Raw genomic sequence first — 16,292 nt, 5'->3', positions numbered from 1 at the left:
ACTCCCAAGCAGGCTCCACACTGTCAGCACGGAACCCACCAACCCTGAGATCATGACCTGAGCCAAATCAAGAGTCGGACACTTAACACACTGAGCCACTCAGGTGCCCCCAGGCTCCTTCTGCTTTAAGTCAGAAAATTTTAACCTGATTTTTGGAAATCGAGGTCAGCAAGGATAGAAAAAGAACGTTGGTGACCCTTGGGCTGCAGAATGAACTCCCATAAGCTGTTGTCAAGTACAACCCCTGACACTGAATAGATCCTTAACAGAATTTACTTGTTGAAGGCTTTGCCCACATGGTTACAACCAGTAAGGGACACGGGAAGCGGGGAATGTATAAATGTAAAGGAAGGGGCAGATGGAGAATGGGAAGGATCTCGACTCCCAGTTCATTTCCCCTGCTACGAAAAGCCCTCGAACAGGTGCTCAATGCTTTCAAATGCTTTTGTCTTCTTTGCAGATGTTCACTCTGCCTCAGAAGGAATCCAAGGCACCTACCACCTGTCCAGGCCCAGCCTCCACACAGGACCTGGACAGTAACCATGGGGATGGTCTGGAAAGAGAATGCTCTAGAAAACCAGACTGGAAGCTGCCAGAGTTCTGTGGAGTGGGTGATCCTACCGCCACAGCGTCCTCTGACAGCTCCCACCTGTCCTCTAGAGGAAGCATCATTAAATGGTTCTGGGACTCAGCTGAGGAGGGCTACCGGACCTACCACATGGACGAGTATGATGAGGATAAGAACCCCAGTGTGAGTGAAATCCCTGTTCCCGCTGGAACCCAAGGTGGGATACTCTACCTTGACCACTAGGCAGGCGCCCAGCTTGCTCTTGTCAGGTTGGAGTTACAGTCCTCTGACCTCCAAGAAGGCTTCTGCTGTAGCTTAGAGAGTCTCCGGTTCGTTGTCTGGATCACAAAACGGCCCGTTAATGATTGAGGGGACCCTGATTTGTGAGGGAGGCATTCAAGAATCATGGAGAGCTCCCCTGTGGATTCTGACCACAGCCCATCGACCATGCAACTTGAGAGCTGGGACACGACTAGAGGTCAGGCTGCAGCCGTCTCACTTAGGGGTTGTGTATTCTTGAACTAATTTATTTAATTTCTTCGAACCTCAGTTCCCCTCTAAGTTGAGATGACAATGTCTGTTCTATAGCAGAGTCACAATTAAATATGAGGTATGTTACTAGCACAGCACTACTGAATAGAGCATCCAGTACATGGTAGCTGCCATTATTACTATTCTCTGTCCCAATTAACCTGTTTCTGATAATACCTTCAGAGGGCAGAGAGCTGTCACAAATAATCCTGTAATAATCTCTGTTAAGCATCTAATCAGGGGCAGGGCACTAGGTCCAGCGCACACTCAAGGCTTCTAATGAACAGAACATGGGGGTGTCACATCCTGCAAGAATCGGTCATAAAGTCTGTGGCTTCCCTCTTGGGTACTCACGGTGTCTCGTCCTCTCTCTCGGACCGCCTGCCCTGGGGGAAGCCAGCTGCCCTTTCCCGAGGCAGTGCTGTGGGGAATCCCGTGTGGCGAGGGACTGAGGCCTGCCGACAACCGTGTGAACAAGTCTGGAAGTGGATCCTTCCCCCAACAGAAGATCCTTTCTAGATGGGGTTCTGGGCGGGGGGCTTCCTGGAGGAGATGGCATTTCAATGGAGCTTTAGAAATGGGAAGACGGGACCAGGGAGCTGAGTGAAGGTAGGGCTCGAACAAGGGCAAGGAAGGGTGTTGGGAAGGGCAGGTTCACTCCGGCTTTGCTTTGCTGCCTCCGTGTGCTCCTCGGGCCTTCTTTTGGGACCCCTCGGCTCTGTTGACCCTGCCTCCGTATCTCTGTCTCCAGGGCATCATTAACATGGGCACCAGCGAGAACAAACTCTGCTTTGACCTGCTGTCCAGGCGGGTAAGTCCCGGTGCTCCTCTGGGTGGTATCACCAGTTCCCAGGGAACTGTCCTCTCTTGGACTTCCCCCGAATGCTTCCCTGACAAGAGCCTGCTGCTCACCTGAGGTCAGGAGACCTGGCTTCCACATCTGCCCCGGGGGCAACTTTCTCTGTGATCTTGGGCAAGTCACTTCCCTGTTCTGACCCTGCTTCTTGAAGACCTCCTCCCCATACTTGGTGCCTCCTGCTGGCTGGGTCCCTACTCTGAGTGGGGAGCACTCAGCAAGGTGAGGTCAGTATTTAGCACCCGGCTCTGGGGTAAGGAGGACTCTGATTTGTGGCTTTTGCCAATTCCCATAGTGTAAATACTCCCACCGTGGCTGGTTTCAAGGTACGGATGTGACATCCCTGCAGACAACTTGGGAAAAGCGGTGTTAGAGGCACCCATGAGGTAATGTCCCCACAGTCTAGACACATAGATGGAAGTAGCCTCGAGGGCACACATAAAAATGTAGTAACATAACCAGAAATGGTGATGTTTGAGTTATTACCTTGGTTTTTAATGCACTTTACTTATTTATACATTTATATAATTTAATTTTTTTAAATGACTTTTTTTTTTTTTTTTAACACAGCTTGTAAAATTCCTGGAAACTTAATTAAGCAGATTTCTTGAGCTGGTATGAGCCCTCTCTAGCCAACCGCTGGAAATACCTGGGAAATGTGTCTCCCAAGGCCACGGAGTCAGAGTTGGGGATTGTAGAGAGAGTGACGTCTAACCCAAAAGAACTTCTTTCCAGAGGTGACAAATCCAACACCTAAGGGAAGAGGAATGTAGGGAATGGGTTCAAAAGGCGTGTTCTCTCTGACTCCAGGTCCCCGCTGCACTGTCCGAAACAAATAAAATGTGAGCCACATATATAATTGAAACTTTTCTATTAGATAAGTAAAAAGAAACTGGTAGATTCATCTTAATAACATATTTAGCCCATTATATTAAAAAACAGGACCATTTCAACATGTAATCAATAGAAAAAAATGAGAATATTTTGCATAATGTTTTTTTTTTAAATTTTTTTTAACGTTTATTTATTTTTGAGATAGAGACAGAGCATGCACGGGGGAGGGTCAGAGAGAGAGGGAGACACAGAATCTGAAACAGGCTCCAGGCTCTGAGCTGTCAGCACAGAGCCCGACACGGGGCTCAAACTCACGGACCGCGAGATCATGACCTGAGCCGAAGTAGGACGCTTAACCGACTGAGCCACCCAGGCGCCCCATTGCATACTGTTTTCATATCAAGCCTTCAAAATCCAGCGTGTCTCCATTGAGGCCAGCCACATTCCGCGTGCTCTGTAGGCAGTGGTGGCTGGCGGACTCCATACTGGACAGCCAGCTCTATGGGATCAGGGAGAGGGAAGAGGCTGGAGTTATATACAAGGGGCTGATTGCCCTTTTTCTTCGGGTCCTCCCCCCAAGACCCCTACCTTTCCTTGACATTGTGTATATGATGCCCTGGGAGTTCCTAACCCAGCACCTGGTCATGGTGGGGATGGTCTAGACACAGCCACACTTTCCGGAGTATAATGTTGAGCAGAGCCTGCAGGCCGAGTCCCTCTAGAAGTTGGAGCCAACATCGAAGTGATGGCACCCGATTCTGGGACCCCTTCTGTCACCCCAGGGAGAAGCTGAGTAGCGCGATCTCCTATCACGGCCCCCACAGATCCACCCCTCTGGGTTTTTTAGATGGCAGTGTTGTATAAAGAGCACTGGATTAGAAGGCAGACATTCTGGGTTTTGTCTCAGCTCTGCCACTTGCTAGCTCTGTGACCTTGGCTGAGTCACCTCACTTTTTTGAGCCTCAGTTTCCTCATCTGCAGAACGGGCAGGAGAATGCTGTGCCTGTGCTGTGTCACAGTTTCTCTGATGAGCAGACCGAGCCTAGGCTTTAACGGCCCTGGTGCTGGGTGGATGCGGGTCAAGTGCTGGCGGTCACCCTGAGGATGCGTGGCCCTCAGTCCCGCTCTTCCCTCTGTCCCCAGCTGAGTCAGAGCGACATGCTGCGGGTGGAGCCATCTCTGCTGCAGTACCCTGACTGGAGGGGACATCTGTTGTAAGTAGTTGCCACGAGCCAGTGGTTCTCAGTCTGGGCTGGTTTTGCTCCCCAGGGGACAAAGGACATCTGGAGACATTTTTAGTGGTCATAACTGGGTGGGGGGGTGGGGGGGGCTGTCACTGGCATTTATCGGGTAGAGACAAGAGATGCTGCCAAGCCTCGTACAATGCCCAGGGTAGCCCCCACAACAACTAGCCCGCCCAAAGGTGAGTGGGGCAGGTGGAGGGGGCCTGCCTCAGGCTGAGGTCCGGTCCCGGGGACCTGGCGATCGCGGGGTCTCCTGGAGCGTCTGCAGGGAACTCGTACCTCTGCCAGTCCCAGCCCAGCTCAGGAGCTCCCAGCTTGGCTTCCCTGGGTCTGAGGCGTGGGGAGGGCCTTCAGGCATGGGGTCTTTGTCCCTGCTTTCTCGGTAGTCTTAGAGGAACCAGAACTAGCACTGGGGGCGAAGGGGGGCTGGCTAACGCATTTTCCTCCTGGAAAGATGGGAGGTGGTACCTAATACTAATCGGAGTTTATCCTCGTTGAGCACTTGCTAGGGGCCACCTGCTGTTCTAAGGACTTAGTGGCCAAGCAGGACTGGATTCCAAAGTGCATGTTCTTCTAGTAATTAGGATGGTGGGTCCTAGAGACAGGCCACTGGCATGAGTGGAGTCTGCCGCTTACCAGCAAGTGACTGATTTCCTTCAAGCCTCCGTTTCTTTGTCTGTAAAATGGGAATAATAATAATAGCATCATAGAGTTGTCATGAAGATTAAATGAGTAAAATTCCCCCAAGTAACTCCTGCATCATGTAAATGCTCAATAACTGTTAGCAACAGTAACTATGATGACAGTTATTGTTATAACATTATTATCTGCTAGATTTACATGCAGATAGTGTTACTTTTGATATTCCTCCCCTCCCCTCCCCCTGGATCCTACCCAGTGCAGCTGATCAGGTGGGTCGGGGGTCCTAGAACTACAGAGAAGGCAGGTTTTTATGCCTGTGGGTGGTGGTGGGGCGGGGGGCCCTGAGATGTGGAGACAGCACTGGCCTCACTGCCCTCGTGAGAAAGTGGAGAAGGATAATGGCAGCTATCTGAAGATTCACCAGGGGACCTTTGGGATGGACTGTGGGTTGGGGACCCTCTGACAAGTGTCCATCTCTCTGTCCAAACTTTAGCCTCCGGGAGGAAGTGGCCAGATTCCTCTCTTTCTACTGCAAGAGCCCTGCACCCTTGAAACCAGAGAATGTGAGTAGCCCCCTCTTCTGCCTTCTGCTCTTCTGCCCACCTCCCCCAATTTTTGACTGGCCAGGGATAAGGTAGGGCTGGGATCTGCCTTTCACTCAGTTTTGACTTATTTCCAGGTGGAATTAGGAATACCCCCTCCCCCTTTCCTCCTCACCCTAGATATTTAGGATATAACTGGGATGTAATTTCTGCTCTACTTGGTTCTGTGGTTCCTTGTTGCCTTGACACCTTTGGACAAGACCCTCTAAGTGACCAGCTCCCTCTTCCTTGCTCTGTTGATCCAGAGCATCGACCAAAGAATAAGCCACACAAATGCGCCTGGCTGTTAGTCAGGCGGGGCCTGTGGCTGCTTCTGGTGACTGTGCTGTGACAGAGCCCCAGAGGGCCCCGAGGTGGGGCCTGGCCGTCCCTCTGTGCCAGCCTGGATATAGCCATAGGTCCTTGCTTCCACTTGCACAGGTTATTCATCTTTCTTGTGTGGATGTGTCACCCTCAGGTGGTGGTTCTGAACGGCTGTGCCTCTCTCTTCTCTGCTCTGGCCACAGTGCTGTGTGAGGTGGGGGGTAAGTAAACTGTGGGCTGCTCAACACTGGGGGCTGCCCTCCGCCTGCCGTGTCCACAGCCGCCTGTCTTTGCAGGCTGCACCGGAATGCTTTGGGCCATAGTAGACTGCTAGACGGCAGGGGGCGAATTAGCACTTTGACAAGATACCGGATGTTGGCAGTTTCAGGGGAGGTCAACTGATGCCAGGGTTCTGGGCTTCTCTCTGCCATGACCTTGGTTTTTCCTGTCGTGTGATGCTATGGCCTCCTTATGTGACAGTGTGTCCTAAGGCAGGAAGGAAGGGATGAGGTGGTGCCTTGCCTGTGTCTTTTTTATTGGGAGGGTGCAGGACTTTCCCAAAAGAGTCCCAGCAGGGCTCCCCTTATGTCTTACTGGCCAGAACTGACTCTCAAACCCGTTCCTGGAGCAGTCCCTGAAAAACGGGATTAAGAACCACGGTTGGCTTAAGCCAAACATGGTTTATCCTCAGGGGCTGGGGAAAGGCCGTCTTTCCTTCCCTCCCACCTTCCTCGGACTTATTGCTGGCCATATCTGGGAAATCTGATGCTCTCTTCGCAAGAAAGTTGGAGTGGCTGTTGAGTAGGCCACCAGCAGTGTCTGAAACAGGAGCCAAAGTCAGATTGAGAACGGGTCACGGTCAGGGGTTATTGTCGCCGGAACAGAGAGACCAGACCTACTCACCTAGCTTAACTGGTAGTGATTATACTGGTAACAATTACTGACCGCATGCCATGTTGCAGGCACTGGCCTAAGGCTTTACACCTAGTCCGTCATTTAATCCTCAGTACCTCCCTCAGAGGCAGGTTCTGTGTCAGTCCCATTTCACAGATGAGGACATGAAGGCACAGGGGGTTAAGTAACCTGTCAAATTCACACTCACACAGAGCTCGTAACCAGGATTCGAACCACAAAAAGAAGATTCATTGCAAGGATATAATAGGCAATTTCCTACCCATTCTAGAACAGTCAAGAACAGGATTGGTGTCACACTCTCCGTCTCTCATTGGGGTATATAGTTCCTCTTCCTCCCCTTTTTATATGTGAGCCTCTCTCCGGACCTTTCTCAGCTCCCGCATGGCCCAGTGTAGCTGCCCCAGCTCCCACTGCACGTGATGAAGCGTCTGTGCTTCCTAGAGCAAAGTCATGAGAGAGAGCACGTGATGGGCTTCTGGCCAGCCAGTGGATGGGCTCGCTTGGGTGCCTTGTTTACCTCCCGTCCACTCCCTGCGGCTGGGGTAGGGAACATGTAGGACGAAGGCTGTCCCTCCCAGAGCTGCGAGTGGGGCAGGTGGGGGGAGGGGAAGGCGGCCTGACCATGTGTCCTCCCCAGAACTGGAGGAATGCCTTTGCCTCTGCATTACGATAGACCTTGGCGGTCATCACCAACCACCCCCCGCCCCATCCACAGCTGGGGTCTTCTGGATGATATCCCATCCCCAGCATGCCATCTCAGCCTTTGATTCCAATGTGCCCAGAGGGGGAAAATCCACTCCTCCCAAACCCACTCTATCTCTGGGCAGTTCTGTCTGCTCTCAAGTGTGTCCATTTGTCCAGCCCAGATCACCCTGCAGCTTCAACTCAGTGGATCCCTGTCTTCTTGGAGTGACCCAGCACGTTGAGTGCTTTAGAGGGATCCTCTGAGGTTCAGTTTGCTCATCAGTAAAGTTACTGACATTACAGAGTGATAGCGAGGACCAAATGAGCTAACACGCAAGTGCATGTTTAACACAGTTCCCAGCATGTAGTAAGTATTGAGTAAATGTTGGCTATTGATTATCAGCAAAGGGACTGATCTCAGTGGATCCAGTATTAGAGCTTGAGAGTTGAGAGACACAGTGTGCCTCCACTGTTCCCCTGAGGACGTGGAAGTCTGGGAGAGGTGTGGAGCCCGTGGATGGGGGGATTGGGGCATTCGGGCCAGAGAGTGACAGACCCTGGCCCACTCCTGCCCTCAGAGGCGTTCCTGATCCCTGCCCCTTACTATGGAGCCATCACACAGCACGTCTATCTCTATGGCGGCGTCCGACTGGTCTGTGTCTATCTGGACAGTGAGGTAAGAGCTCCTGGGACCCCAGGCAGGACCCACGCCTTCCTATACATGAAGACTTTTCTCTCTATGAATTTGAGGGTGGACATGGGAAGAAGTCCATGCTGAGGGCTTTGGGGTTATGGCTGCAAGGAAGTGGAGCCTTCTGTTGCCCATGACTGTCCATACCTGGGTTCCCCAGGGGTTCTCCAAGTCCTGGTTTTGAGAGCTCTGGGGTCAGTGTAGAAGCCAAGGGCAGTCCCAGGGAGACTACATCAAAATGGTGGCGTGAGGATGGGGCAGAGAAGACCTCAACATGAAAGTTCTTGGACCCCAATCAGAGCATCTCTCGGGCCTCTTCCCAACTAAGAGTGATGAAGTGTCCCTGATGTGATGGGGTGGGGGTTGGTGGCAATGAGGAGAGTGAGCCTATCTGTGTTTTTTTTTTCAGAAACTGCATTGGGGAGGCTAGAGATGACAAGGGCCCTGGAGAGGCCCCAGAATTTCAGGTTTAAGGGATCCCTGAATTTGGCTGGTGGCTTTTCTCCATCTTTGTCTAGGTCACTGGGCTGGACACACGCCCCTTCCAGCTCACAGTGGAGAAGCTGGAGATGGCCCTGCAAAGAGCTAATTTTGAGGTCTGGAGGTCATATCAAACCCAAGGCTGGGAGTGGGTGGGTCTAAGCAGGACAACAGACTTCCTGTGGCTGATCTCATCCTGGGAGTGGGTTGGCACTCCCTGATGGGGATGGGGTGTCGGGGGGTCGAGTAGGAGCCTGCCCAAGGAGGGTCTTCTCACTGGAGAAAGACCCTGAGACCTCTGTGTACAAAGAGTCAACCAGGGAACTTGATTAACAGCCCCGCCTCTACCACCCTATTTTGATTTTGTGGTCAGGTGTGGAACCTAGCCGTCTGTAGTTGAGCAGTCTCCCTGATGATTTGAGGACATGATTCTCCTCTCGCCTTGAGGGGACCTCCTGAAGAAAGGCAGAGACAAGTACTACTCCTGTGGTTCCTTTCTAGTCCGAGGTCATTAACGCTGTACACGTAGGAATTCTAAAAGTGAAAACCCCCACCCATTATTCTACCAACAAAGGCAACCTTTACCCTTTGGGCATATTTGCCTCTGGGCTTTGTTCTCTGCCTTTGTTTCCTTTCCTGGTTGACCCCATGCTACAGACATGTAATTCTCTGCCCTTGTTCACTCCACATTGGGTGGTGAACACATTCCCATCACATTTCCCTGGGAGCCTGCCCAGCAACCAGCCCCATCTAGTGGGACCGTGTGGCTCTGGCCTTCAGGAAGAGCTGAGGGTTTCCTGCCCCACTGATGGTTTCAGGGTGTGAAGGTCAAAGGCCTCATCCTCATCAACCCCCAGAACCCTCTGGGTGACATCTACTCCCCAGGAGAGCTGCGGGACTACTTGGAATTTGCCAAGAGGTGAGGCACCTTGCAGTCCCCCCACAAAACGTGCCGGCAGATCAGGAAACTGACACAGGCTTTGGTACAGGCCCTTCTACCCTGTTCCCTCCACTGTGGGCTCCCACCCGCTTTGGTCCTTCCCCAGCAGTGGGGTGGGGAAGCAGGGATTCGTGGGATGCCGCTTCTCTTTCTTTCTCTCTTTCTTGTTCTAACAACAGCTGTCATTCAGTGTATAGGCTCTAGGGGCCAGGTACCCTGCTAAGTGCTTCATGTGCTGTGTCTCCTGTAATCCTCCCAGTCACCCTATTATCACACTGTCATTATCCCCCATTTGCTGAGCAAGGAGTGGAGCCAGACTTGAATCTGGGTCTGTCCGTACGTAACTGTTTTGCACTTATTCGTGTCCTTTGTGGAGGTACCCACAGCCTCTCCGCCTCTCCCAGACAGTGCTTCGAAAGCCCCACTGCTGTCTGCTTTGTGTGTGCGGCTTCCTGTTTGAAGAAACAGGCACAAGAAGGGTGTCTCTGGAAGAAAGTTTGGTAACCCTGGGCCAGACTGTGGTCCCCTTGGATTTCTGATTCATTGCTTGCCCCACCCCGGGGGACCTATTTGGCCTGCAAACCAAGCTCTCTCCTCCAGGCACAAGCTGCACGTGATGGTGGATGAGGTCTACATGCTGTCCGTGTTTGAGAAGTCGGCGGGGTACCACAGCGTCCTAAGCCTGGAAGGGTGAGGCTGCCCCACCAAATCACCAAATCTGACTCTGCCAGCCCCCCAGGCCCCCACGGTGCCCTGGCCCCTTGTGGCTCGGCCCTCAGGATGTGGCCTAAGTTCATTTCCTCTCATGTCCAGCTAATCCCACCGTCCTCAGATCCCCTAAGGAGAACATGGGAAGCCAGGCTGCATCATAGGTTTTCACATTGTTCTGTGGGGTTTCTGTAGAGCCCCAAGGAGGGGCCAGGCCATAGGATTCCTGGTGGGGGGAGGGTGGTGCTGCGAGGGTGGGAACTGGCCTTCTTTGCTGTTTTCCAGAGTAGCTCTAGCTTTATCCATTCATTCACTCACTTACCCATTCATTTACCCTTTCATTCATTCATTCATTTACTCAGTCGTTCACTCCCTCCCTCATTCACTCCCTCCCTCATTCACTCCCTCCCTCATTCACTTACTCCCTCCCTCACTCCACTCACTCCCTCCCTCCCTCACTCCCTCCCTCAGTTGTTTGTTCCCTCACTCCCTCACTTGTTCACTGACTCACTCATTCCCTCACTCATTCACTTACTCCCTCACTCACGCATTCGCTCCCTCAGTTGGTCACTCAGCAAATCCTTCTGCAGCCCCAGGCACGTGCCAAGCACTTCCAGCTGTTTGGGCTTTCACTGGATTTGGTATAAGCCAAACATTTGTGGCTAAAACAGCTTTGGAGACTCTTAGACCAGATCATCTGTAAAGTCTGCAAATCCGACATTCAGAGATTCTAACAGTTCCTGATACTTGTTCAGACCTGTTGACCCTGTGAAGTCCTTTCCATTGGTTTTCTCGGCTAGTCCTCATGAGGCCAGGTAGACGGTTGTCGCTTCTGTTTGTTTATGGGTTAGGAAAGTGAGACACAGAGAAACAGTGACTTGCCATCTACTCTGTGCCAGACATTGTGCCAGGCGCTGGGATACAACAGTGAGGAGGAAAGGCATAGGCCCCCCTTGGGTGGAACTTCTGTTTCTAGCCAGGAGAACGTTAGCAGCTAAATACACAGTGCTTTGATTGTGGCCATGAGAAGTGCTAAGAAGGAGAAGTCTGGGGAGCTGTGAGGGGATCTACTTAGGGTCCTCCATTGGCCCCGCCTATGGGGAGGTGGTCAGAGAAGTGTGTTTGAGGAAGTAGAACTCGAGCTATGCTCCAGATCAGGGATTGGCAAATGTTTTTTGGATCAGATGGCAAATATTTAAGGCTTTATAGGCCATACGGTCTCTCCCTCAGCTGCCATACAGCATGAATGCAATCATCGACGGTATGCACACGAAGAAGCAAGGCTGTGTTCCAGTAAAGCTTTATTTACGGAAACAGGCAGTGGGCTGGGTTTAGCCTGCAGGCTATGTCTGCCGACTCTTGCTCTAAAGGATGTGTAGGAGTTGCTGATTCAAGAGATGAGACCGGAGCTTCACACAAGAACCGGAACCAAATTCGTCCACCCATCTCATTTGTTCAGCCGAACGTGTGTGAGCCTTTGTGGTGGATCTGTGTTCCCATGTTCCCACACTGTGCTCTCTGCAGGTTGCCTGACCCCCAGAGGACCCATGTAATGTGGGCGACCAGCAAGGTAGGTTCCTGTATGGCCTCGGGGGTGTCGGGGAGGTGAGAGGGCAGAGAGGTGGGTGGAACCAGCTTCCTGTGTGGCGGGATGGCCACCGGGTGCCTTTCTCCTGCAGGACTTCGGGATGTCTGGGCTCCGCTTCGGCACGCTGTACACAGAGAACCGGGACGTGGCCACTGCGGTGGCTTCCCTCTGCCGCTATCACGGCCTCAGTGGCTTGGTCCAGTACCAGATGGCACAGCTGCTCCGGGACCGTGGTGACTGCCTGGGCCCGGTCACTTGAGAACTGGGGGGAAGGTTGTAGTCAGTCGGGGACTGGCCAGGCATCATGGGTGCTTCTGTCATGAAAAGAATTCAGGGTGGCGTTTGGAAGTCCCAGTGACCTGACTCGGGCACTCCCTGGCTGTGTGGCACCTTCCTTCGCCTCCCCAAACCTCAGTTAGTGTGACTTGTGAATTAGCGATAGCACCTGGCGTAAAGAGGCGCTTGGTCAGCGTGAACCCATTACTATTAGCTGTGAGCACTTAGAAAAAGGAGAAGCTACAGAGGGAAAATGGTTATAAGGCAAGTCTCTCTCTGTGAGCATCTCCGTGTAGACAGCAAAGGTGGTCTGTAATTGCCACCGTTTATTGAGCCCTGCTAGATGTTCTCAGTGCACCAGCTCATTTGTCCCTCCCCTGAATCCAGGAGCAGATATTCCTGTATTTTCCCTGGTATTTTGTAGATGAGGACAGGAGGACCAGATACCATACACCTGCTGTAGCAGCTATAATTAAAAAAAAATAGCGACACCATCAAGTGTCGGCGAGGGTGTGCAGCAGCTGGAACTCTCACGGGCCACCCTGGGAATGCAGGAAGGCGCGGCCACTTTGCAAAGCAATTGGCCGTTGCTTACGAAGTTAAACACACGCTTACCAAACGGCCCAGCGATCCCTCCCCTAGCTCTTTACCCTTACGGTCACCCAAAACCCACTACGTGAATATTTATAGCTGCTTTGTTCACAATCACCCCACACTGGAACCCGCCCCCCGCAACGTCCTTGTGGGCATGAACAGGGGAACAGACTGTGGCCCATCCGCACAATGGAATACAACTCTGGCATAAAATCCAAGGCAACGCGGGCTGAGCTCAAAGGCATCGTGCTGAGGGAAAGAGGCCAGTCTCAAAAGATGACGTGATGTGTAATTCTACTTATGTGACGTTCTGGAAAAGGCAAAAGTAGAGTGACGGAGAACAGGCCAGTGGTTGTGGGGCCATGGGGGAGACGGGACTACAAACAGCATGAGGGTGTTCTGTGGGGCGAGGGAACTGTTGGTGTCCTGCTTGTGGGGGGTGGGGTGGTTTACACAAATCTGCACGTGTTAAAACTCATCAAACTGGACACCACGGAAAGTTAATAAAAAAAGGTGAGGATGGGGGGGGGTGAAGTTGCCCAAGGCCCCACAAGTTGTCAGCGGACTGGCTGGGACCTGAACCTCAGCTCTGTGAGTCGGAAGCATTGCTCTGTGAGTGGGCCACCCCTCGGGTAGGATCCACATCCTGAGGGACTTTGTGTCTGCGGGACAGGGAGCTGTCAGGCCAGGTATCTGGATTTCAGGTGATTGAATATTTCCAGCGCCCCCATCATCCAGCTGGAGGAAGAGTCCTGGCCTTTTTGTTGTCAGTGTTTACACTCCTGGGACAGAGTGAAGGATTGATGAGAGTTTTGTGTTTTGGCCTCTCTTTGTACCCAGACTGGATCAACCAGGTGTACCTACCTGAGAACCATGCCCGGCTCAAGGCTGCCCACACCTATGTCGCAGGAGAGCTCCGGGCCCTGGGGATCCCCTTCCTCGGCCGTGGGGCAGGCTTCTTCATCTGGGTTGACCTGAGGAAGGTAATGCAGGTGGCGGGGCTGGTGCTGCAGGCTGGGAGGGAGTTTAGGCCTCTCTCCAGCAGGTGAGGGGCAGGGCTGTCTCATTTGCATCCTGAGCCCCTCCCCCCTGCTCCCCCCCAAGTACCTGCCCGAGGCCACCTTTAAGGAGGAAATGCTGCTTTGGCGCCGCTTTTTGGACAACAAGGTACTGCTGTCCTGTGGCAAAGCCTTCCAGTGTAAAGAGCCTGGCTGGTTCCGCTTGGTCTTCTCGGACAAGGCCCACCGGCTTTGCCTGGGTAAGCGATCCCACCTCCTCACACACCCTTCGGTCTGCCTTCCCTCCTCCGGTCCCCGCTGTGGCTCCAGCAGCCTTAGCTCGTGCATCCTGCCGCCCAGCTATCGGTACCAATGCAGCTGTCCCTTCTTCCCAGGGATGCAGAGGGTCCGGCAGGTGCTGGAGGGCAAATCCCAGGTGCCAGATGACCCCGCTTCCTGTCAGAGCCAGGAGTCAGGGAACCAGCGCAGGTGAGCTGGTCGTTGCCTGGTGACCGCAGGACCTGGCAGCCGCCACCAGTCTGACCCATTTGGGGCTGTGAAGACTGGCGGGGGCGAGCCGTTTGCCAGGAGGGTACCTGACTTGGCCTTGGCCCTGAAGAAGAACCATTGCTTGCCCCTCTCAGTGGTGGTGAGACTCCTCCAGCGGTGCTTTGACTCGGCCCCACCCCCTCTATTAAACAAGACTGGGAGAAACTGGAAGCCTCGGTTGTAATTTGCTGAATGGAGGAGTCGAGACTGCTGCTAACCCCAACCCTTAGGACCCACCCCTCCCAGGATGTGAGAACAAAACAACGTGTACCTTCTTTCTTCCTTCTTCTTTGTTGCCAGGGAAACAAGTTAGAGGAGCAACACATATGAGAGAGAATATGCCCCCGAAATAAACAAGAATGATAATCCCCGAACTGCTAGGTGAAAGGAATTAATTCTGTATGTTCAGATTGTTCTCCCCACGTTAGGATGTGTGGGCCCACAGTACACCTGGGACCTGGGATGGGCCTCTGCTTGGGCCGTGGTGAAGAGGACCCTGTGCTGGTGATCAGGAAGAACTTCTCTCCCTCCTCCTTCCTGGCAGGGAGCTGCCCTCACTGATGATCTCAAACCTGAGTGACCTAGCCATGACTGGCGGGGGGGATACGTGCTAGACCTTGAACCAAGGCTTTCCACCCTACGCATGCAAAGGGCCACTCACCCCATCTCCAGGGGTGCTTTAGTCCAGGGCCCAGATGAGCTTTCTGAACTGATCTTAAAGCTTTGCGCTGAGGACCCTTCTCTGGTGTCTACACTCCTGATAAGAAAAGCTGTCTCTTTCCTTGTTTCTGTTTTAAGAGAATGTCAGTGCGATCAGTGTTTCATTTCTGTAAACCGTGGTGCTCAGTTTAGGATTTGCTTTCCTCTATCTTTCTGCCTTTCATTTATTCATTTCTTCTCCCTGTCTTTTCTTGAATATGTTCCATGTGCCAGGTACTGTGCTGGCAACTTCTATGCGTTATTTCTTACTTTAACAACCCTGGGAAGCTGATGTTATTATCCCCCGTTTTAGAGATGAGGAAATGGAATCTCAAAGATATGGAATGATGTTTCCAACGTCACGTAACTAAAAAGTATCAGAGCCGGGATTCAAAAGGTCAGATTGGTTTGGTTGAAAGTCCTGTGCTGTTTTTACTCTGTCACACCAGGTTCCAGCAAGATGCTCTGACTCTCTCCAGGCCTGAGAATCAGGCTTTGTGTTGTCATTGTCGCCCCCTTTAATTATTCTTCAGTGTCTTTGGCTAAGTATTGCTCCTGTCTATTCCCACTTCCGGGAAACATTGGTACTAGGATTTGCTGAGTCACTGGAAAGCCTTCAGGTTTACAGAGGATCAGAATGAGAATGGCCACATTGAGAGCCCTTTGCATCCCCTTCAAAAGCCTCCGTTGTGATGCTTGCCATTGCTTAGGGTCCCCCAGGGAAGGATCCAGGTGATCCATTCCAGTTTAGAATTCTCAGAAGAATGACTCCTCCTTCTTCAGAGGGAATCTAAGCTGGCTTCCCAGCAGAGGTGGACTGAACCGGGAATTGGCCTGAATGTTTCAGTAGGCAGAAGAGGGGCCTACAATCCCAGCTGGCCTGTGCTGTGCTGATGGGCTGTGTTCCACGTGTATCTCTTTGTGAAGTGTGGGTCCGGCATATTCTACACCCATCTCATGTCCTCCCTAGTCACCTTTCTGCTTTGCTCTTTACTGCAGCCAGCCAGCCGTGTGTGCACTTAGCCCAAGGGCACCTCAGCTGCTCCAAATGTCACTTTCTGGCACAGCCACTTGGGGCACATGTACACTGGGAGGTCTGAGGGAGTTCACACTTCTGGGGTGATCCTTGAGCGATGGGGGCTGGGGCAGGAACCAGTGGATAAATATCCCTCCCTGCAGTAGACAGTTGTGACGTTCTGCGTGGCTTCTTCAAGAGTCCTGCTGGGAGTGAGCCCCGGGTGCCCACGACAGTAGCCTGCTCTGTAACACACCCCTGGATGGGCTTTCTCTTTTCTCCTGGACTCATTCCGATTTCACTATTCCCTTAAGATTACTTCCCAAAATAGTTACCTGCATCAAGCCTCTCTCTCAGGGAAGGGCAAGACAGAGGGCACATGATAGGTGAACAACATCCACCATGTATTTTCTGAGCTCAAGCCATTTTCCCCCACAACCCTGAGATGCAGGCCCAGGTTTGGGCACCAAGTGATTGGATTTCTGTGAGGCTTTGGGAGAACCCTCTACTGTTGGCAGTTACAGGGCGAAAGGTTTTTCATAGGGAAATAATATATTTCCCTTTCTCAATCGATG

The 16,292-nt window shown here is 52.4% G+C and overlaps 1 protein-coding gene across 1 annotated transcript; it reads left to right on the top strand.

Annotated features, from left to right (window-relative positions):
• The first annotated feature begins 428 nt into the window (after window positions 1-428).
• On the top strand, window positions 429-14,743 carry ACCS (1-aminocyclopropane-1-carboxylate synthase homolog (inactive)). The gene is made up of 15 exons (XM_040495388.1): window positions 429-751; window positions 1,851-1,910; window positions 3,933-4,003; window positions 5,169-5,238; window positions 5,735-5,801; window positions 7,758-7,855; window positions 8,389-8,466; window positions 9,169-9,269; window positions 9,891-9,980; window positions 11,523-11,568; window positions 11,678-11,819; window positions 13,297-13,439; window positions 13,561-13,714; window positions 13,850-13,943; window positions 14,099-14,743. The coding sequence occupies exons 1-15, from the start codon at window positions 440-442 to the stop codon at window positions 14,127-14,129; spliced, it is 1,557 nt and encodes a 518-aa protein (XP_040351322.1). The 5' UTR covers window positions 429-439; the 3' UTR covers window positions 14,130-14,743.
• Window positions 14,744-16,292: the final 1,549 nt, after the last annotated feature.

Source organism: Herpailurus yagouaroundi, unplaced genomic scaffold (assembly GCF_014898765.1).
Source record: "Herpailurus yagouaroundi ecotype Mexico unplaced genomic scaffold, PumYag 187, whole genome shotgun sequence".
NCBI classification, from domain to species: domain Eukaryota; kingdom Metazoa; phylum Chordata; class Mammalia; order Carnivora; family Felidae; genus Herpailurus; species Herpailurus yagouaroundi.
Note: the sequence above shows the minus strand (reverse complement) of the source record. Positions and strands in the feature narration are given on the sequence as shown.

What these genes read in the sequence shown, in the direction of transcription:
- ACCS (XM_040495388.1), top strand. Translation starts at nt 440, where the DNA reads ATGCTTTTGTCTTCTTTGCAGATGTTCACTCTGCCTCAGAAGGAATCC. An exon ending in GACTGGAGGGGACATCTGTT is followed by an intron (nt 4,004 to 5,168) that starts GTAAGTAGTTGC and finishes TCCAAACTTTAG; the next exon opens with CCTCCGGGAGGAAGTGGCCA. An exon ending in ACAGCTGCTCCGGGACCGTG is followed by an intron (nt 11,820 to 13,296) that starts GTGACTGCCTGG and finishes CTTTGTACCCAG; the next exon opens with ACTGGATCAACCAGGTGTAC.